This window comes from Centruroides sculpturatus, unplaced genomic scaffold (assembly GCF_000671375.1).
Source record: "Centruroides sculpturatus isolate CEXI.00-Female unplaced genomic scaffold, Cexi_2.0 scaffold620, whole genome shotgun sequence".
In the NCBI taxonomy this organism is placed as follows: domain Eukaryota; kingdom Metazoa; phylum Arthropoda; class Arachnida; order Scorpiones; family Buthidae; genus Centruroides; species Centruroides sculpturatus.
The window spans coordinates 168,857-192,057 of record NW_019384848.1 but is presented as its reverse complement, the minus strand read 5'-3'; the positions used below and the strand labels follow the sequence as shown (position 1 = coordinate 192,057).

The 23,201-nt window shown below is 29.4% G+C and overlaps 1 protein-coding gene across 3 annotated transcripts; it reads left to right on the top strand.

Annotated features, from left to right (window-relative positions):
• Positions 1-4,418: 4,418 nt before the first annotated feature.
• On the top strand, positions 4,419-21,197 carry LOC111630431 (probable glutamate receptor). Of its 3 annotated transcripts, XM_023374523.1 has the most exons (8): positions 4,419-4,565; positions 4,634-4,683; positions 13,164-13,267; positions 15,062-15,152; positions 15,234-15,392; positions 20,408-20,549; positions 20,619-20,845; positions 20,924-21,197. In XM_023374523.1, the coding sequence occupies exons 1-8, from the start codon at positions 4,484-4,486 to the stop codon at positions 21,179-21,181; spliced, it is 1,113 nt and encodes a 370-aa protein (XP_023230291.1). In that variant the 5' UTR covers positions 4,419-4,483; the 3' UTR covers positions 21,182-21,197. The 3 variants fall into 3 exon arrangements, with proteins under 3 accessions (XP_023230291.1, XP_023230292.1, XP_023230288.1); XM_023374524.1 differs by lacking the exons at positions 4,419-4,565; positions 4,634-4,683 and adding an exon at positions 10,162-10,489; XM_023374520.1 differs by lacking the exons at positions 4,419-4,565; positions 4,634-4,683 and adding an exon at positions 10,162-10,532.
• The last annotated feature ends 2,004 nt before the right edge of the window (positions 21,198-23,201 follow it).

Genomic DNA, 23,201 nt, shown 5'->3' with positions numbered 1-23,201 from the left:
CGCCATAATAGGATCTCGCTCCATCCTAAAACTTGGCTCGGGCCGGCACTGCATACACTACTCATTATAAATGTATACTTAAAATGGTAGGTGTGATGGCTGGCTGGATGGTCGAGATGGCCGAGGCGTTAAATGTCTGTCTGTTGCTTTGGGAACTTGGTTTAGAGTTTAGGTCAAGAAGCTCAAAAATTTTTTAAAGACGATCTATCATAGATATTTTAAAACTCGTTCCTAAACCCATGGTGGTTATTATGGTAAAGGCCTTCTTAGTCCACTCAAGAAGGAAAAATGGCCTAGACTTAGCCACTAATTTAATACAAAATATCTTTAAAAATCCTTAAAAAAGTTTTCAATGCATTATAAATATCAAAGTTATTAATATTACTGTCAGATTCGTATTTTAAACCAGTTTAGGATATTTTGGTAATTAATTGCATGAAAAGACATATTTTATATCATATATGAATTTTAACAAATAAAGTATTTTACTCTCTTAAATAACTTTGTAGTTATTTTCAATCTAGAAATACGTTTATGCACAGCATTTAAGGTTATTAACGATTTATAAGTTATGAAACAAAAGAGTATTTAGCATTTTGAGAAGATAAGGGCTTGTTATATATAACTTTTATTTGGTATACTTATCATATTTTATATACATTCACTAAGATCCCAAAATAGAGTTGATCTCAAGCTGTGGACAGTGTTGCCTTTGTATTTAAAGCGTTAAAGTTTATTGCTTTTGATATCCAGGGAAATTTGTACAACAATATATTCTATTTATACTGCATCAATTATTTGTTTACATACTTACAAAGACAGGAAAATGTGATTTATGCAATTTTACATATTAATTTTTGTTAAGTAATTAAACTAAATTACTTATGTTAAAATTTTCTAAACTCATATTTTTTCTCACTATTTTATTTCCCGGATAGAATTGCAAACAATTTTAACATAGCTGATGCACGATTAGAACACGGGTAAGCGGGTAGAAATGGGATATACTTAATGCGCAAAATAAAAAAAAGCAGGAAAGCACGAAATAACGTTAAACCCACACGCAAGCAGCAGTGACCTATCTATCATGTGATCAGAAAATGGCGTCTTATTATCATGTGACACTCTCTCGACCAATCACAGATAACAATTATTGGCACAAGGCACATAAAAGCATGAAGTTACTTTTTTATATATAGGACTTTAAGAAAATTTTACTCTTTGGCGCCATCTAATTTCGACTTTTTCAAGCGATGTTGTATTGTTAAATTCGATATAAATAAATAATAAATTATTATTCATTATGCTAAATATTAACAATATTAAATATTTAGCTATACAATAAAGGTTATTGATCTACAAAAATTAAAGTATATTTTATCTCCGAATAAAATATACTTTATTATTTTGTAGATCAATAACCAAAACAGACCTTTTACAAAGCTACCTAACCTAAAGATAAATCCAGGAACGAAACAATTTTCTACGTAAAATACCGTTATAAGCTGGAAACCTGTCTAACACGGAAACAAGATTTTTTTGTTATCAGTTGCATAACAAACCTGAGTAAAGTGGAATTATCAGCGTAACAGCAGTTGAATTCTAAATAAAAATTTGTTATAATTTCTTAGATCGGAATATGGTCATTGATTTGTTTAATCACTTGCTTGCTATTTAAAAGTGCCTATAGCTTGTTTCATATAGAACGAATTATTATCCTATTAGGCTTAAGTGCTTGTTACTTGTGTATCCATTATAGTAAATTATTAAAATTGCAATTACAATATAATCGATAGTTTCAGTTTGTGAAAGATAACAAATAAAAGATTTTATTAATACAAAAATTCTGTATTGAACTTTTTTTATTTTTGGCTCTTTATGTCCAGTGGGCAGTAAGAAGGCCTTTTTCCATACTTATCGTGGGTTCGGCCAGGCCAACAATAGAAGTTGCCGGGTAATGAGTGACGAGACATATCCAAGACAGATTACTAGTGAAGATTACAATTTTATTGTGACAGCGTCAAAAAGCCGGGTTGAAATTTTTAATCATATTTTTAAATTTATTTAATTTAAAATATATGTTCTCTATCTCAAATTAGTAGTATGATGTACAGTGTCAAATTAGCATGACACTGTACATCATACTTTTCCTGTTAGCAATAGAGTATCTAGTTGATAATATAGATAGTATATAGAATGTAAAAAATAATAGTTCTTAAAATTAAGTATTCAACCAGTACATATCACCTAATACAAATAGTACATCTATTAATTTGAGCACCGTATAGGCTATGTAAAATATAATATTAATTTCATTATAAGGAGATTGATTTAATTAATTTTAATAGTAATGTAACTAAAGAATAATAAAGGTTTTCTAAAATTAATCTTGACATAAATAGTTTTATTTAGAATGTGTAATAATTTATGACAGTAATATATGTATTTAATCGATAGCAAATTTCGTGATTTATTACTAAAATATTTCTAAAAAATTGTTCTATAAAAATTAATGTAAAAGTAATTTATTATTTTCGTTTTCTTCGCTGCGAAAATTAAATTTATTTATTATTAATGAGCCACGATTTGCTTCTGAATCAGTCTTTTAAAAATTGATTTAGAAAAATGTTTTAAGCCTTATAATTTGATATATTTTGTTTTTTGAAGAGAGAAAAATTTTATGTCAGTACTGATGAATTCAAAATAATTGAGATGATTTTATAATAAGGTATATTTTAAAAAATAATATCAATTTGTTTTAATGTAAATGTAGTGAGTCGCGATTGGGCTGGTATATCTCTCGGATAATCAAATCTTCATAAATAATCGTAAACAGTGCAATAAATGCACTGTTTACGATTATTTTATTTCGATGATCATAAATGTATAATAAATAAATAGATAAATATTTTTCAGAAGAAGGTTTTTCTGATAATACTGTTTATTAAGGAAAAATACACAGTTAAGTACGCACTTATGACCTGATTAATACAGTACATACTTAAAATGTCGCTGTAAAGCGAGCCATTCCATTTTCCATAAACTAAAATTCAGATAACGTTTCTAAAAATTAGTTTCAGCTTTAAAATATTACACAGTTTGGCTAAAAACAGTATTTTACAAAAGTATAATTACAATAGAAAATTTATAAGAATCGTAAAAGCGAAGGTTAAAAGAGAACGGTCATAAAATTCTATTGTATGTACTGTATGTAAAGAATAAACAATCGTGATGACTTGAGAAATACCCTTATTATATTTTTTAATGCAAAAGTTATGCTAATTAATCATTATTTTACTCGAAATCTACCGTTATCGTATTTTAATTTCATCAAACAGCATATCTAATTTCTAGTTCAAGCATAGAAGCTAAAAAAGTGAATATTAATAATTAAACCTTCTTTGTTTTCTTGTACTGTTCATCAATATTTTAAAATTTAAAATTTAATTTTATATTAAACATATTGAAAATATAGAATGAATTTTTTGTTTTCAGTTACTTATTAATTTTATTTTGTTTTCTATAACAATGAATAAATTTATATAAAAATCAGTGAAATATTTAGGATCAGTGATATATTTAGGAAACTTTGAAAAAATGTACTCAGATTTTTAGTATGAAAACACCTTGGTATCTTATCCTTATGTTAACATACGTTATGAAATCAATAAGGATTTTCTCTACTCCCTCAAAAGTCTTAAATTTAAGCCTTCACTGTTTAAAACTACGATGTATTTCATCTCGGTGTACTGTTATGATTTTCATGCCACTCACGTAGTCGTATGTGTCTAAGCATATTGTTTAGTTTAAGATTATATAAGTTTAAAAAATTAAGAGTGAGATTAAGATTTTCAGAGCGATAGCAACGAATTAAATTTTTGTATTTGATTTGTTTATTTTGAGTATCTTCTTTGTTTATCTACAGTAAAAATAAAAATAATTCTATACGAACAAGAAAATGCTCAAAATAATCATAAAAAAATTTAAAATAGTAAATGAAATTTCTGTTTTCTTTATTGAAACTCAATTCTAGTAAGTTAACATTATTTATGCAAGACATCATCACATTAATAAAAGTTTTTTAAAGCTAAAAATAAAATTCATTCATACAAAATAAACTGAAAACAAAGCTTCTATCAACAGCTTTTATTTCATATTAAAATATAATTTAAAAAAATGATGTGAAAATTATTCTTTAGACAAATAAAATTTTACTGCTATTGTTATTTTTAATGATTTAGCAGTGACGCTGAAGTTATTATATGTGCTGTTACTATGATAACAGTAACGATATTCTATACATTGCGTGCTTTAAAGAAGATTCAAAGTAAAATTTACAATAATTTAAATAGCATCTGTTCGATCAAAAAATTAATAAAATTACATTATTCAAATATACATATATATATACGCTCATGGTTTATAGATTTATACATTCTTGTAGAGTAACATTGAGGAAAGAAATAAACATTACTCGTTGACAATGACGATGATGATAACATTGTTTATAGTATTTAGCTTTATTTTAAATGAAATTTACTTAACAAATTGTGGAATTTTACAAGGTAAGTTAATCTTTCTTAAAAAAGCATACATTTATTTATAAATTATATATAAAAATTAAATTTTACAGAAAATGGAACAAAAACGAAACGTTACCATTTTAAAGTAGCGGCTTTACCGGTAAGTTTTTTGTTTTATTATTGTATGTACTGTACTTATAAAAATTATTTATTTATATACCGGAATAACTAATTTTATTACTAATGCATTTACGATTTTAAGAACTTTAATGAAAGTTATTTATTTACTAACCTGGAACTTTACTGTGCCTCTTAATTCCTTGAATTTTCTTAATAGTTAGAATTGTTGATCATAAGATATCGCTTCTTAAAATAAAACTGAAAGAAAATTATTCACTTATATGCAATGTATACGTATTCTATGCATTATTGTATCTATCTCAAATTAGTAGTATGATGTACAGTGTCAAATTAGCATGACACTGTACATCATACTTTTCCTGTTAGCAATAGAGTATCTAGTTGATAATATAGATAGTATATAGAATGTAAAAAATAATAGTTCTTAAAATTAAGTATTCAACCAGTACATATCACCTAATACAAATAGTACATCTATTAATTTGAGCACCGTATAGGCTATGTAAAATATAATATTAATTTCATTATAAGGAGATTGATTTAATTAATTTTAATAGTAATGTAACTAAAGAATAATAAAGGTTTTCTAAAATTAATCTTGACATAAATAGTTTTATTTAGAATGTGTAATAATTTATGACAGTAATATATGTATTTAATCGATAGCAAATTTCGTGATTTATTACTAAAATATTTCTAAAAAATTGTTCTATAAAAATTAATGTAAAAGTAATTTATTATTTTCGTTTTCTTCGCTGCGAAAATTAAATTTATTTATTATTAATGAGCCACGATTTGCTTCTGAATCAGTCTTTTAAAAATTGATTTAGAAAAATGTTTTAAGCCTTATAATTTGATATATTTTGTTTTTTGAAGAGAGAGAAATTNACTTAATTAACTAATAGATTTAAATTGAATATTTTTTCTAAGTGTAATAGCTGCACACACACATATTTTTCATTTTTAATTCTTAGTGCCCACAGGGCATTAAGATTTGCTTTCCATACTATTTCGGCGAGGTCCACAATGGAGTGGTAAGGGATGTCCCTTACCACTCCAAGTTTATCCACTCACGGGATAAACTGCCCATGAAAACTTTTGAGTTGCTAGCCTAAATTCAATCCCAGAGAGGTAGGCTGATGTCTTAAAGGTAATTGTAACGTCTTTGTTATGCACGCGATCTCCTTCCCTCTTCGGACCTCCAACAAAACGTGATCTCCCCTTAAATCTTTACAGTGGCGTAGCGTGGGTGTCAGCCGCCCGAGGCGGAGGAAAATTTCGCTGCCCCCTTATTTAGGTATCTCAATTTAAAAGACTAAAATTCAGTTTCGTCACAGAATAAGTAATAAAAATTCCGTGTTCATTTCAATCGGTCCTAATCGTAGGTGCGACAAAAATATGAAATGAAATGGTTCAAATTTTTACAAGATATTATTATTATTTATTGTGAAATTTTGCCGCCCCCTAAAAGTGCCGCCTCATTACGCTACGCCACTGAATCTTTATCATTTTATAAATGATAGACACCATAACTAGATATAAAACACACAATAAATTTTCAAAGAAATATAATCAAATGTATAAAATTTAATGAAATAAACGGACGTCCACTGAAGCTCAACTCCTCCCTTCTCCCTCTTTTCCGACTTGTAGTAACCCCCTCCCATTCTTCCAGTGGGGACAGCATTTAAGGACAGCCTCTTACATAAATTGGATTATTTAAAAATCCATTTTTTAGTATCTATTATTTTCATTTATATATTTTCTTCAAACTTCAGCATGTATACACAATTTTGAAACCTCATCTCTTAAAAAATGACAGATATTGCCAAAATCATGGTTATTCGATTAAAATTGGGATTATATATTCTACTATTTATTGAAAAGTTACCAAGTTACAAAGTTCTGATTTCTTTAATTATCAAAACAATTATTTTCAAGGTAAGTGAAAATTTTTTGTCAACCACAGAGCCGTAACTAGGATTTTGGACGCCTATGGCCAAGAATAAAAATGGCGCTTTTAATTTTTATTATTAAACAATAATTTTATTCTAAAAAATGCTATTGTAAAAAATTATCGAATGAAATTTAAATACTATTTAAATATAAACATTTTTTTGTGTTATTAATTTCGAATACATATTATTTCGAAACCTTCTCGTTGGCGCCTTTATTAAATCGGCGCCTATGGCGGAGGCTACATTGACCATACCCTAGTTACGGCTCTGGTCAACCACAATAGAATGTAAAAATATTTCGTGTGCCACAGCACACACGAATTAAAAATTTAAGCGTATTGATAAATTATATTATAAATTCAATAACGAGAATGAATTAGCATAATTTTTGTTTTATAAATATAGGCCTCTATACTTATAAATTTTACTTTTAAATATAGTACAGGTATGTTCACTTAAACATCTGTCCAGTGGTAAAAGAGATCTTTTCAGTATTTCATGTGTGTATGCATGTGATGCAAGCTTGTTCTAACGCAAAAATAACTGAAGGGGATCAATTTAAAACGATTTAGCACAGCATACAAACAATCTCTAATTATACGCGGTAAACGAGAAAAACAACATTACCGATATTCAAACAAAAAGGTGAGCTTTTTCGTTACAGAACATTTTCAAAAAGACCGCCTTTAACAGCAAAGATTTAGATCAGGGGTGGCCAACACATTATCATGCTTTACCAACATTCTACGCTGTTAAGAGATTTGTAATGGAAGGTTAACTCTAAACGCACAGTGAGTTGTTGACCTTTTTTGAGGCCTCAGAATTTTTCATCGAGCTATTCGGACTTTAGTAGCTAATGTTGAAAGATTAATCGCGGGCCGCATAAATTCATTAGACGGGCCGTATGTTGGCTATGCCTGATTTAGACTGTAGAGTGTGGCGTTATGGATGGCACATATCATTTCTGGTGTTATCCTTTCACATATCTGTCGTATCCGTCTCTCTAGTTCGCCAACATCACGCAGCACTGCTGGAAACGCGTTATATACCAATGTTTTTAGGTGATAGTACAGACGAGAAAAATGAATAGTTTAAGTCTGGAGAACGTGGAGATTATGGAACAGATCCAGATTCCATGATCTCCACGTTGTCCTATCCAGCAGTTTCCAAGCCTCTTTGCGAGCTACTGAAGAGGAATGAGGTGGCGCACCATTGTGCTAGAATCAAACCTGTTGTATTTCTGTCCTATTGACAAAACATCAAGCCATTTCTCACCGTTGTGTTTGGATGTGAGGGCCGAACTAACCCTCAGTAAAGTGTTATTTTCAATTTTATTTATTGGAACTTTAATCAAGTAAAATCGAACGTTAGGCTAAAAGCCATAAAACTTATTTCCCACGGAGTTTGTTCCTTGTTGAATCAGATCAAGTTAGTCAGGGATGTGTCACCAGGAACTTTTGATGGAGAAGACATATTGGACGTGCGACCGTTAATAGCCATCATCTGACCTCAGGGAAAAACCCCAAGAGGAATGAAAGAGAAAAAAAAAGAGATCCCGAGGTCAGTCGTCCTCCAAAGTTCGTCCGCTGAAGAATTTATACCGTGCAAAATATCGTGCATCCGCCGACCTTATCATAAGTATATCTTACCCACCTAAGTGCCTCAACACCAGTCAGATACCTCCCTCCGAAGTTGCTCCTGTTACCTGAACACACTAAATATCAAGAACATTCCATCCAACACCCCAAGAATCCTGACGGAGAATCATCCAGTCATCAATCCTCGACTTCTCTATAAGGTATTTATCCACACGCGAATATCCTGTAACTCTCTCTTTCTCGCGACAGTTAGATTCGATAATCTAGGGATATAGAATATGGATATATATATATCAATCCAAGATGTCTATGATCGTATATCATGTACTCCTGCTCGTTAAAATAAATTTGTTATTGTTTATTAATCTGGAATCGAGTGAATCACTTCCTCGTTTCTCTCTCCTCACCTCTACTCCGAATCCAAGCGCTCACACGCTACCGCTCGCGAATCTTTAGACGTAACGTCACGATTTCCGAGTCCCCAGAGGCTCGGTGGTGTCATCCTGACAGGGCGCCAAAGAGGTGCCGACCCTACGGTCACACATCAAGCCATTTCTCACCGTTGTGTTTGGAATGTTCAGATATCCTCACTATTCAGGATACCGTCTATTTCTGGAGTGCGTTCTGTTCAATAGCGTTTTTAATAAATTAATATTTTGCCGCTAGATAAATATTTAAGTAGCGGTTATTTTAGCGCTAAAACAGGTATGTACAGTACAGTACCACACATCCATACAACGCTTGAAAGATCTGTTGCTCCTAAACAGATTGCTTAATAATGAAAAGAAACTTATAAAATATGTTTCATGTTTCTAGTCATTTATGTATTATGGTAAAATTATTTATATATAACAGCGATTTCCAACCAGGGGTACGCGAAGAAAAATTAATGATGGCGGATGTACTATAAGAGTATTCGGGTTCTGCGTTGAGATCTTTGACAACGTCACATAACTTGAATTTAATACATTGATCTTCTGAGTTTTATTATAAATACATATAAACAATTTATTATTAGTTTTTTTTTCATTAACCAACTTCAAAAAGCAATGGTGTGTAAGTAGAAAAGTAGATAAACACCGAACATTGAACATTTGTACCTATATATATTGGTATAACCTTCCAATTTCTATCAATTCAGCGGCCCGCTGCACCTTCCTTGCCATGTCACTGCTATTTATTTACAGTTGCAACAAGTTTAAAATACAGCTATATAAAGCAGAAACATTTTTCTAATGTAAAAGGTACAGTTTAGAAAAATGGGCTGTCAAGGGATACGCAAGTAAAAAAAAAAAAAAAGGGAATCGCTGATATATATACTGAAAATTGTTTCTATACAAAGTCTTTGGATCTTCTAATTTTTTTCTTTTACTATTTTCACGTCCTTCTCCTCCTCTTTCTTCTTCTTCACATTTCTTACGTAGGGGATTTTATTTATTTTTAATTTAGAGTTTCCTGAAATCCTTTCTTCATCTTATTCTTTTGTTTGCTGTTACTTTTCAGTTTATGTAACAATATAATAAATTTATTAATTTATCTTTTTTTTGTGCATTTTATTCACTTGATTTTTTTTACAAAAGTAGGTAAATTATCAACGAGAAAAATATCATTATGATTATCATGATAATTTATTTTAATAACTTTTGTTTGTTTACTATTTATAGAAAATGAAGTAATTTTCTCATTGCAACTACTAAACTAATATTTGTCAATTTACTTGTAGTTGTAAAATTATAATATATAGTAAACCATTAAACCTTATAATCGAGATGGGTTGATAATGATAATAATAATAAGCGCAGAGCCCAAACGGTTAAAAGTTGAAAGTTGAAATTTGGTATACAGTTAGAGTACGTCACGAGAACGTACACTAACTTGTAAGAAGAGATTTTTCGAAATTTCCCCCGCAGGGGAGAGGGAGAAGATTAAGGCTTACCGTGAAGAACTCGTCTTCTATTATACCTTTTTAGATGCGGTTTTTTGTATTTATGCGGGAAATCGAACATATTTTTAGACTTTTCTAAAAATTCTTAACGATATTTAATGTTCCATCGTATATAAAGTTGACACGGGGAGCGCACGAGCATAAGTTCGCTTTAATCGAACTCTTCGTCTTAATGTTCGATTTTATGTTCGAATTTATATTTATGAATGATTCGGGAAGATCCAACTTATTTTTCGAATTTAGTAAACCCGAAGAAGAACCCATAAGGAGTTACGAAAACGTTTGTTATTTATCATTTAGTGATACAGTATGTACTACATACCGGTTAGTGGTTGCTGTGAATCTTAATTATCGTTATCCCAATGTGGTAAGCAGATATCTAAAAATTTTTTAATTAGTCTCGGAAGAGGGGGACCTAATTCTTGTACTCGGTGAAAACGGGTAAGATCGGCTATAATCTAATAATCTTAATCTTTGCTATCGTTACTTTTTGTCCGAGCAACGTCGGGCTCATTTGCTAGTTAATGTATAAAAAAGTTTAATTACTATACATTAAATTATGGTCTAACACTTTTATAGCCTGTAATTTATTTTTATATAGAAAATTGAATTTAAAATATCTTTAATGAGAATAAATAATATACACACAAAGCTACCGTAAATGATTAGGCTAAATTTGGATATAATGATTATAAATTAGAAATGAATTTGGCACTAAAGTGAGGCGTTAGGCGCCATCTCGTATTAAAATTAATAATTATAATATTTAATTAATTAATTTAGATTAAACTGGAAGAAAAGTCCGGATAACGTAACTGGCAACGCATCCACACGGTAAGCGGGAGTTGCGAGTTTGAGTTCCGCTTCGGGCCGATTCTTTTCTTCCAGTTTAATCTAAATTAATTAATTAAATATTATAATTATTAATTTTAATACGAGATGGCGCCTAACGCTTCATTCTAGTGCCAAATTCATTTCTAATTTATAATCATGGGTTCGTACAGGTTAGGCCTAACCTGCTGTTAACATTTTCAAAGTTTTCCGAACCTTGTTAGCCACACGTAACATTCTCAGTGGTTTTGTTTCTTTTAAAAAATATATTAAAATATACGTATTATACTCTGTAACACTACTAAACTAGAGCCTTATACCCCGTTCGCCTTGGTGCGACCGATCGCGATTGAACCTCGTTTCAGTCGAGATTGAAACGACGTTCAATCGAGATCGACTCAAAACAGTTCTTGCAACTAGATTCAGTCCTAAGAGAAATCCCACAATCTCACGAGCGCGAGAAAATACAAGATGGCTGCGGAACACTTGTCGGGCTATCCACAGCGAAATAAAAAAAATATTGTATTTCGAGAGACGATGACATCTGTCTATTATTAGATATATCGCATGAAAAAGTATTGTATTTATTTCTAACCAAAACTTCCATTTAAACTGTCAGTGTTCGTGACTTACCGCGTAGTTATGTCAGTTTTATCATCGCGTGTAATATATATCTTTTTTATTTATATGGGTATTTTAAGGCCAGTTTTTGCTCTAATGTTGCTAATGCACCATTTGAGCGAAAAAAAAAATTGTTAAGGAAAAATTTTCTGTTTGCAAACCCTTTGTTAAATACTGTATTTCGAATATCGCCACTGTTTATAATCATTAAGTCCAAATTTAGCCCGATCATTTACGGCAGTTGTGGGTGTATAAATTTGCTTAATATATCGGGTTTCGGTTGTGTATATTTGAATAAATGATATTAAGCATTTGTCATAAAATGCTTCACGTTCTTAATTATTATATTTTTTTCTTCTATCAATAGGCCTATATTGTAGCTACCAATTTGGTTATTAACGAGGACTTATCACACCACAATCAAATGTAACCAGATTCGAACTTTAAACTCCAAACTTGGAGTTTAATTAAAAACGTATAAATTAAAAAAAACTTATAAATGTTTTCTTTAGAGCAGAAACTTTTTGCCCATTAAATCCGAAGTCCATTAAACCAGAGTTCGTGAAATGAAGGGCCTACTGTATTTTGTTTTTCTAGTACAAAAAGTAATATAGAAATGTTCTTTAGTTAAAAATCTCATAATTACCGCTCTTAATATATAGATACTGTTGATAATTGTAAATATTATAATCTGGTAAAGTTATTTTACCTTATTAAACAGAATTCTATACATCAGCCTGGTGTGTACTTTTACTGTACATTTAATATAAAGTAATTATTATAATTAAATGTTAAATTTTTCCATTCTTCTGCACAGAAAACACAATTCACTAAAAAATTTATTTAACTTGAAGTAAATGTTCCATAATTGCTCGATATTTCAATACTGTATTTAGATAACATCTTAACTATGAGTGATATTTTTAAAATTTATAATAGTCAATTATTTGTAATGAAATGTATTATAATAACAAATAAAAATAACTGATTTAAAATTATTTCAATAAAATAGAATAAAAATTCTGTAAGCAATATTTTACTTGCAAATATTATTTCTATGGATATACCCGCATTTTTTAATTAGTGCAGTAGGAGGTAAGTAAAATAAAATAAAATAAATAAAGTAAAACGTTTATAAAATATATAGATTTTAATGTTAAAAAATAAGATATTGATTTAAGATCTTAATCTTGTTAGAATCTAAAAAATAAAGCAAGATATTTTGATATTGCTCAAAACCTTGACTATTGGCCTCGGTCAATACAAAATTATAAATTTCAAAAGCGTTGCAAAAGTTATACTGTCCCTTTTACTATTAGTTTTTCTTCTGAAGTTTACTTTAAAATCTCTTCTATATGCCGCAGCATATAGTGTACAGCACTTGTACTTGAAGCAATACAATTCATTAATAAATGTATCTCTTTAATTTATGTGTCGTTTTATTCATAATTATATATTAACGAAATACATTTATAAATGAACTATAAATTAAAATGATCAAATACTTAATAAATGTAATGAATGTTTTTGTTATACACAAAAATAGAGTTACCCTTTCGTCGTATGGAATATGGAAATCGAAGTACCAAAAGTAATTGGGGGAGCTGATATTTGTCTTCTAAATATATTAGCAGAAAAGTTACATTTCAGGTATTCTGTAAAATATTTATATATTTCCGTAAACAATGTAATAATGGAGTTTCTAACTCATTTTGAATTATAATAATTAACTTGAAAATTTAGTATTTGACACTAAAATTCTTATGCCTTAAACATCTGTAAAGATTTAAAAATCAGACATTAGTAATTCAAAATCATCCCATACTCGAATTAAAAAACTAATTGTTTAAATATGAATAACAAATATGGCTTTTAATTAATTTAATTAATTAATTAATTTAATTTAGTAAATCTTTAAACAGGAAAATTCTTTTAGGATTCACTGGGAAATCAGGCTCAGATAGAAAAGGGAGAGCAGAGTCACCTTGCCCGGACTCTCGGCACAGAGAAATCGCAGAAATTTAATCTTTTTACAAAAAATCATGAGATTTATATAAATTAGATTTTATTGATTTTAATTATGTATTTAATTGGTTTTCTGAGAGGAAGTTTTGGTCTCATATTATGGGTGCTTGGGGTCCGTCAAAAAATTGGACTGCGGGAGTTTAGGGTAGGACCTTGCCATCAGGTCTGTTGTCGGACACCCTCCTATTTAGACAAAAATAAATAAATAAATAAATAACAGATAGTTAAGATGCGAAGGTAAGAGTCACTTCAAAGTCCAGGAATGAGCCTCTCAGTAGGATGAATGCAAAGTCAAGTAAACTAACTTAAGAATAAAAGAGAAAATTTGTTATGGAAAAACGAAACTTAACATTTGAACTTAGTTTAAATTAATAGTAAGTACAAAATTTGTTTTAGGGAGTTAACCTATTTCTATTTGTAAAACGGAAGGTACTTAGCGAGGGTTATCCGAACTTCGGACTCACAACATACCAGGAAAAGAGTTGTCTTCTCTTTTAGGAGTTGACTTTCTTTCTGGATGCTGTGTTGATTTTCCTCTTATTCCTCTTTTTTCTTTTCTTATTTCCTTTTATGTTATTCTTCGTTTTCACCAATTATGATTTTGTTCCGGAGGAAGTTGAGGTAATTTGCGATAAGCATGATTGGTCATTGCTATCTTGTCTACTAAGAATTATATGTGTCCACGTGACATGGATAGAGTAGCATCTGTCATCTAATACTATTGAAAAAGGAGGAAACGGCGGTCATTTCCTTCGTCTTTTCCTTTGTATGTTGTGATATTTATAACAATTAATGGAAAACTTTTTATTCTAATTCGTTTCTCTGAATTGTTTTTAATCGGTATTACTAAAAATTTAGAAAAGGGTGTCTCTAAAATTGGAAAAATAGACGAAATTCTTTTATGACGTTGGCTGATAAACATAAACAATTCCGTTGTCGCATTCACACCGGGATGGAAGACATGTTCTTTTCGATACTATACGGAAATCCTAGATTGAAGCCGAATCTCAAACCCTATGAAGAATTACAAAATGAGTCTCAGTGGGTTTTAAATTAATTTTATAAATATTTTACGAAATAACAGAATTAAAATTAGACTCAAAAATTATAAGCTGCAGATTGAAAAACAATATATTTATACTTGTATGCTATTATTGGAAATAAAAGTTTTTATTTACAAATTGAAATATATTAATTTACTTAAATGTATTTTTATTGTAGTTTTAATAATTTAGCATTAAAAAAGTACTTTTTATTTAACTCCATTTAATTAGAGACTTTTACTTCTATATTATTCATAACAATTCATTAACATGTTCTTATAAAAGTATTTTAAAATTAATTATTAATTAAATAAGATCCATTATTTTGCTATTTATATGATAATTTTAAAAATATAAAATTATATATAAATTTTAGTTACGAAGCAGTTTTGCCATTGGAATTACAATATGGAGTAATAAATGAAAATGGAGCGTGGACTGGAATGATTGGAATGGTAGCGAATAATGTCAGTATTAATATTAAAAAGTTATGTATTATAATTTTTAACGCAATATTTAATCTAAATTTAAATCTATTTCTTTTTTAGAGAACGGATATAGGAGTGCCAAATGCCTTCATTACAACTTCCAGATTGACAGTTGTCGATTTTGGTTCGCCTTACATTTATTATACTTCAAATTTTATTGTTCGTGCTCCAACCAAATTGTCTAAAGAAACTGCAATAATTAGACCATTCGATAAATATGTAAGGAATATATTTACTATAATTTCTGTTTATTAAATAAATAAATAAATTTAAATTTGTTTCTACAAATTGCACTGATTTGTCAATATCATTTGCTGTTAAATACATAAGATATATGGCCGTGATAATGATAATAGTCAAAATTTTCAGTGTATTAAAAAAGTACGTTTAAAAATTTAATATAGCTACCGATACTTTTCAATATAATATAATTGAATTGCCACATGCAATATTAAATTGTCGCCAAAATTGCTTATTAAATAGTGACTTATTATTAAATTACAAAATTGCTTATTAAATAGTGAATATCATCGTATTTCAATGCTTTGTTCGTTTAGTGTATAACAGTGGTTCTCAACTGGGGGTACATGTACCCCTAGGTGTACGAGCCTAAATCAAAGGGGTACATCTAACTTTCATTATAAAATGGCGTATGTTAATGAATTTGCTGTAAATTATTAACACAAGAAATGACAAAAGCTTGCTTTAAAATATCCCAGTATGAACACCGATTTCCCTTTTAACAGTCCAAACAACTTGTTCATCCACTTGATTTACCTGTCTATTTGTGCCGTTAGTGCCGAGTAAACCTGTAGTCATGAAAAATTTCGATTTAACCGAGCATTAATTTTAGAATAGATGAAAGCACCAATGTCAATAGATTGACAGTATTTTTAGTTTTTGTGAAATATCAGTACAACGATGAGCTTTGCGATTTGTTAATGTGCGATGACCTAAAAAATACAACTACGGGTTTTGATATTTTCAATAAAATCGATGATTTCATTCGAAGTAATGAAATAGCAATCTATTTCATTACTTCGAAAAAGTGTATCGACATCTGCACTGATGGAGCTAAAGCCATGCAAGGTCCAATTTAAAAGGTCAAAAGAAAACTTTTACCATTTTAACGACGTATTTGTGACAAAAAAAAGAAACAGGCTTGACGCATCAGCAGACATTCGTTGTCAGTTAAGAAGGTGGGAACCAAATTTCGAAAAAAATTGCTGAAGATTTATGGCAACAAATATCCCATTAAATTGTTAGAAATTATTATAGAATAACTTAAATTTTGTTTATCGATAATTATTATTATTTATTTTTAGGAAATGTAATTTATGCACGTATTGAAATGACTTCTGTGATTTTATATAATATACTTGTCAAATAATAATAAATAAATGTATGTACAGTACAGTATCTGTTTAAATTGATTATTATTTACGTAAAATAAGTACAGTAATCCACTTTTAGTTGTAGTTAGTGAGAAATTTTTTATGGCACTCAGTTATAAGGGCTGTATACATCTAACGCAGTAATTATAAAATTTATATACAAAAATATAAGGAGTACTTGAGAAACAACTAATGGGCTAATGGGGTACATCAACAAAAAAGGTTGAGAACCACTGGTGTATAACATCTAACTCATAGAAAAGTTTTTTATTTTGGATTATGTTTTAATTTTTTTTTTAATTTTAGTTATTTTCTTCGGTTTGCTAAATACAATTGAATATGATTAATTAATTTGAACTTGATTAATCTGAATTATAGGATAGATTGAACGGCTAGTATTTCCCGAAACTCCTATAAGTTATAATATTCAAAATACAATTAATTCAAAATTCTTTTAGTAGAAAATTTGGATAATTCAAAGAGATTTTAAAAACACTTGTGTAATTCCAATTGCTTGCAGAATGCCGTACCTGTGTTTCAGGGAATTTTTTATATCCACGTATTTTGTATGGTTAAAATTTATTAGTTTGAATTTTAAATCTTCCTTTTTACAGTAAAGCGCTAGTCAATATGATATACCGATTTTTTGTTTATGCAAATTCCGTCTTACTTGTTAGTAAAAAAGAACTCCTACATTGTAGACAGAATTGTGACCAGCTTGGCAGTTTTAGTGATACTTTGTCTAAATAACGGAATCGTTTACCTATGTTTCTGCGATGTGCAAGCACATTATATACGCAATTTTATATTTAGATAAAAGAGTTAAAGTAATTAAAAGAGTAGAAAATAAACTAAAGGGGAAAAAATGTGATATTCTGACAAACACTGTTTGGCAGAAAACTAGTTTGGTTTCCAAAAACGGATAATTTTTTTTATATTTTGAACCATTGTAAAAAGGCAAAAGGCTTTATTTTGAGCGTAGGGATGGGCTTTAGTAAAAATTTTAAACGCTAATAACGAGTGAAATCGTTATGAAATATGACCCTATTGGAAATGCAAATGACCCCCTTTATATCCTCATCACCTCGACCTTTATTCATCGAAATTTAACTGCATCAATCCCCCTAACGAACACACCGTCTTGAAAAATTTCAGAAATTTTCGACAAAAAGCACAGGAGTTATTAAACTTCAAAGAGAATGAACAAAATCGTATCCTCCACATACATTAACATCCATACACACAGAAAATTCGAATTTTTTCCATTTCTCGTCGTTTCAAGGTCTCTTGCGTCCAAAAGTGTAAATATCTTGGGGGACGGTCATTTTTGCCCGATTACTATACTTTCCCTCTGTTATATATAGGGGAGACCGGGGCAAGATCGGCATGTTAAGCTTTACTTAAATTTTGTGTAATAAATACTGCTGTAAACTGAAAAAAAAGCTTTGCATATTGTCTATTGGAATGTTACCTTACTATAGAACTGGTTAAAATCAGTTTGGAAATAAAAATAATTAAAATAATTACAACTTTACAAGAAGAGAGAAATTGACGAAGTTGCCCCGGGTATAGGGGCAAGATCGGCAACTTCTCTCTTTTTGTAAAGTTGTAATTATTTTAATTATTTTTATTAAAGTTGCCCCTGGTATAGGGGCAACAGTAATGGGGCAAGATAGGCACGTATATAAAATTATGTTATTAACAATGTATAAGTTGGAATTCACTATTAAAACAAAGAAATACAAATCCAACACCCATTTAATATTATTACAACGAAATGCAAGTTCAAAGACATATATACATGAATAACAAATGCAAACATGTTTTCATTTATCATCTGTTTGATTTTTATCCTTTGCTTCTAATGTGGCTTTATGTTGCCGATCTTACCCCGCTAGTCATGATTTCGAAACATTAAGTACAACCCTGAGAACAGAATGCCAAGCCACGATCTGGCCACGTGAATAAGTTGAAGTTACATCCTTCTAACAGGAAAAGTAACTTTCGTTATCATGGAATTATAACAAAACCTGCCAATTCAATATAAATGGAAAAAAAATATTATATGGAATTCAACGAAAATGAAAATTTGCTTGATAATTCAACTACGCTTGTTGGAGAACAATAAAAACACTACACTCAACAAGCCACCAATGAAACTCAACTGCCTAACCTATAACAAAAGTCTCCTTTTAATTTGTTTTAAAAAAAAGCGCTTGACAAACTTGCCCCGCATGCCGAAGTTGCCCCGGTCTCCCCTAACAGTCGGGAAAATAATAAATGAACTCAATTTGTTACACAGACTAGGTAAACCACAAGCCAATTCTATGATGTAGTTGAAAAGTGCGGATCTAGCATCTTCATGGCATCAGATGGAATTCTTTTTTAATATCTAACGTATAATACATAATTTTGTATTATTAATTTAAATGAAGAAAATTTTTCAAAATTTCAATTTTGAATATATTATAGACTAGATAGGCTTAGATAATTGACTTCGAAAAAGTATTTGCAGCTCCATCATCACCAGGTGAAAATAATACCGCTCCTTATTCATAATTCAAAAGAATTCGCTAAAGGAATATTAATAACTATTCTTGTGTGAAAATTCAAAGATATATTTACGTGACACGCTGTCTATCATAAATGAATACAAGTCATAAAAATTAATTTCTTAACTTCCATTTTGGTAGCAGAATCGATCTAAAAAGTAATGATTTAAACACATTTTTAAATTTATAACGGTATTGTAATGTTAATTTAAAATAATCTCACAATCATGGGCACGTATATTTATTCATAACTATCACGTTTGATACAGTACAGTACTTATGATAACGGATGCATTTGCTGCGTAAGTTTACAATACAAACATAATCGAAAGAATAGCCCACCATGAACAAGCTTTACGCAGTTTGTTTTTCTCTGAAGACATAATCTATAACTTTTTTTTTAATGTAGTAACATATACATTAAAACTTACAGTATAAATGTCATATAGGGATCTAAAATAAAGTATTAACGAAACTGCCTATAAATAATTAATAAACCTCTTCATTTAGCCTTTATATAGAACCTGCAGTATAGTATCTAGATTCTTTAACGTTTAAAAAACAATTAAAAATATTTCCCTTTGGAAGACCTTCACTCACTCCATTCCCACTAAGCCAAATCTCTCCTCAGACCTCCTAGTCTAGATAAAACGGTGATTATATACCTACGAAGATAGATGAAGAAAGCATAAATATAAATGTTTAAGGAACATCATTTTAGTGAATCAATTGATTGTTGAGTTGATATAAATTGCATACAGTCGACCCCCCTATAAGATATAGATACGTTCCAATTTATTAGGAATCCGATTTCTTACAAGTCGTTCCAATCACAGCCCGACACGTGTCAAGTTTACGGACTACGGCTGATTGAAAGGTTTTCTTCCATAAAATTAATCGATTCTACACTAATCCGACTCAACATTTCCAAAATACGTATATTTTTTCGTAGTTTTATAGGAATCGTAATTATAGGGACTGTATATTTTGCTCAATTAGACAAAATCCTGCCGAAGCCATTGGTGCCATTTTATGTTTTTTCAAATAAAAACATTTAATAAATTAATCGGATAGTTTTAGTAATTATCTTAAATCTATTTGTTTTTCTGTTTTATATAAAATATTTTACAGAATATTTTTGCATTTAATATCTACATAAAATTATACCTATAAGAAAGTATTGTACTCGTATCAGTAAACATAAATATAATTTTATGTATATTTTAATAAAATTTAATTGTTAAATGAAACGTTATTTTAATATAATTTAAGAACCATTTATTTTCAGTTATGGTTATGGATATTCATCACTTTAACAATAGTTGGAGTGGTAATATATGGAATAGTCCATATCGAAGAGAATGAAATCCATCATTACTTATATTTCTCGAAAATTTATTGGTGGATGTTTTCTATATTTATAGGACAAGGTATGTTGTGCATATCATAGATAACTAATTTTTTAAATTGAAATTAATGTTTTATAATTACTATTGTAGCTTCAGGCAACGATAATGCTTTAACAAAGTGTAGATGTATCATAGGGCTTTCCAGACTTTGCTTCGTTGCCTTATTATCTGCTTACAGTGGAATGCTAATTTCTCATTTGTCATTTCCTATTTTTACTGATGTACTTAATAAATTTGAAGAATTAGCAATTAAAGTTGAAAATGGAGAATATGAATGCGGTTCAATGAAAGGTTCAGCAAACGAAGCTTTATTCCTTGTAAGTTTGTTAAAACATATTTCGTTTTTAATAAAGAACAAATTTTTATAATTTATAATTTATAAATTATTTTTACAGAAATCACAGGAAGGTTTATTAAAAATTTTAGGGAATGTAATGAATAAGAATGAAAATCGATGCGTAAATATGAAACAAGCCCTTGAAAAAGTCTTGAACGAAAAATATGCTTTTATATTTGTTAGTCATTTAATACAGTATCCTGTTTTGAAAGCGGGCCCAGAAAACTATCATATGTCTGAAGGAATTTTCTCATTTCCTTCAAGTATATCTTTTAGTAAAGATTTCCCATTGAAAAAGGAGTTTCAGAAATTGTAAATTTTCATATTTTATATAGGCCTACTGTTTATTTAATATATCTTATTTTTTCATTTAGATATGTATCTGATAATAAACGCAATGTTTCATAATAGCAAATAAGATATTTTAAAATCAAAAACAAATAAATTTAAATTAGTATATTAATTTATTTTATGTAATTGTAATTTACTTATATTTTATAAAAATATTCAAATATTTTACTTTGAGACTGTAATAAGAACGTTTTAAAATTTTTATTCTTTTATATTATAATATATTCAAATATGATGAGTACCATTTTACAATAATTCAAAATGTCACTTAATTTAACAGTTTAAAACGGCCAAAAAGTTATAACTTTTCTATATGCTCCTTTTTTCTGTCTACATAAATTTTAATTTTTCCAATGTATTTTTGGAAATTTAGTTACAGTATTTGTTAGCTGTTTTTTAGTCGTTAACAGTTTTAACTTAATGGAAGACCCTGTAAAATGAGTGATACAAATCTCATATACATAATTTTAATCTCTTTAAATAAAAAGCTCTACTGTTTGCATTTTTCGTGTAATATCTTAAAAGAAATATTGCACCATCAGATTACAGAATCTTATAAGTGAAACAAAAACACAAATTTTTTTTGACGCAATGAATACTCAGATAATAATCCAGCGACGAGTAGTGTAATTTTTCCAGCATCTAAAATTGTGCGTGGCGCCATCTGTTGTGATATTTTACTAAAAACTTTTTATATTATTAATTATTATAAAATGGCAAAATGCTTAAGGGTAGGAATGAGTTTTATAAAAATATTGTAAATGCTAATAACGAGTAAAATCGTCATTAAGTCCTCCAAATATGACACACGATCCCCTCTTTCTCTCTACTCCTCCACTTTTAACCATCAAAATTTATTATCATCAATTACTCTCAAAAACGAACCTGCCTGCAAAATTACAGAAATTTACGACAAAAACGCACAGAGGTTATTAAGCTTCAAATTGAGTGAACAAAATTGTTTCCTCTACACATAAGCAAACATCCATACATATAGAAAATACCTTTTATTCAATATTCAGTCTCCAAAATTAATCTATATCAGAATATTCATATAAAATAGTCTGTATACACTTTCTATACTAATAGAAAAATATAACAGGAATATAACTGAACGCATTTTTAATTTAGGCTATAATATAGATTACCTATATGTACAGTGACCATACGTCCTTTATTTAAGAGGACAGTCCTTTATTTCACTGCTCTGTCCTTTAACTTTATTTAAGAGGACAGTCCTTTATTTCACTGCTCTGTCCTTTAACTTTATTTATTTTCTAAAATAGGCATTTTGTCCTTTATTTTGTAAAGTTGACGCAGTTTAAAAATTTTTTTAATAATATATTGAACAATGTAGTTTTATATACGCCATTGTTACATAGAGCACAGTAGTGCAGTGTGTCGCCAACCAAATGGCCCACTGACATTACCAGGGGGTGGACACTCTTATGGGGATTTTTGTGATAGTTTTTTAAGTCTCTAGTTGATGGATGATACACATGTTAATTAAAGCTGAAGTTAGCTGAAAGAAAAAAATGAGGGGTTTCTTCCTATTGTTATTAGAAAAGTGGTTTTAGCATTAGAAAAATCAGAAAATATACAAGCCAAAAAATTCAATAATGCTGTGTACACATTTTATCAAATGTGCATAGATTATCTAAATAATTCGGACATGTTTTTTATTGAAATAGAGGTGTTTGAATGGGTCACATTATGCAAAATCCCTTTGTGGGCGAAAGTAGAGGAAAGCTATATCTTTATTTCGAATCATTGGTCCGTAAATATATTCGACGGTGAATTATTTGATGAAGTTTCATGTGTAAAAAAATATGTCACAAACGAAAAGATTGACGAATGGTGACAATAACCAGCCCTGCCATCAAAAGTGGATTGAGATTTTTGAACATTTTACAGCAAAAGAAGTTGTTTTCAAAAACATTTGTAAAATCGTAGAATTTTCTTTGTCTCCCTGGATCTAATGCCCC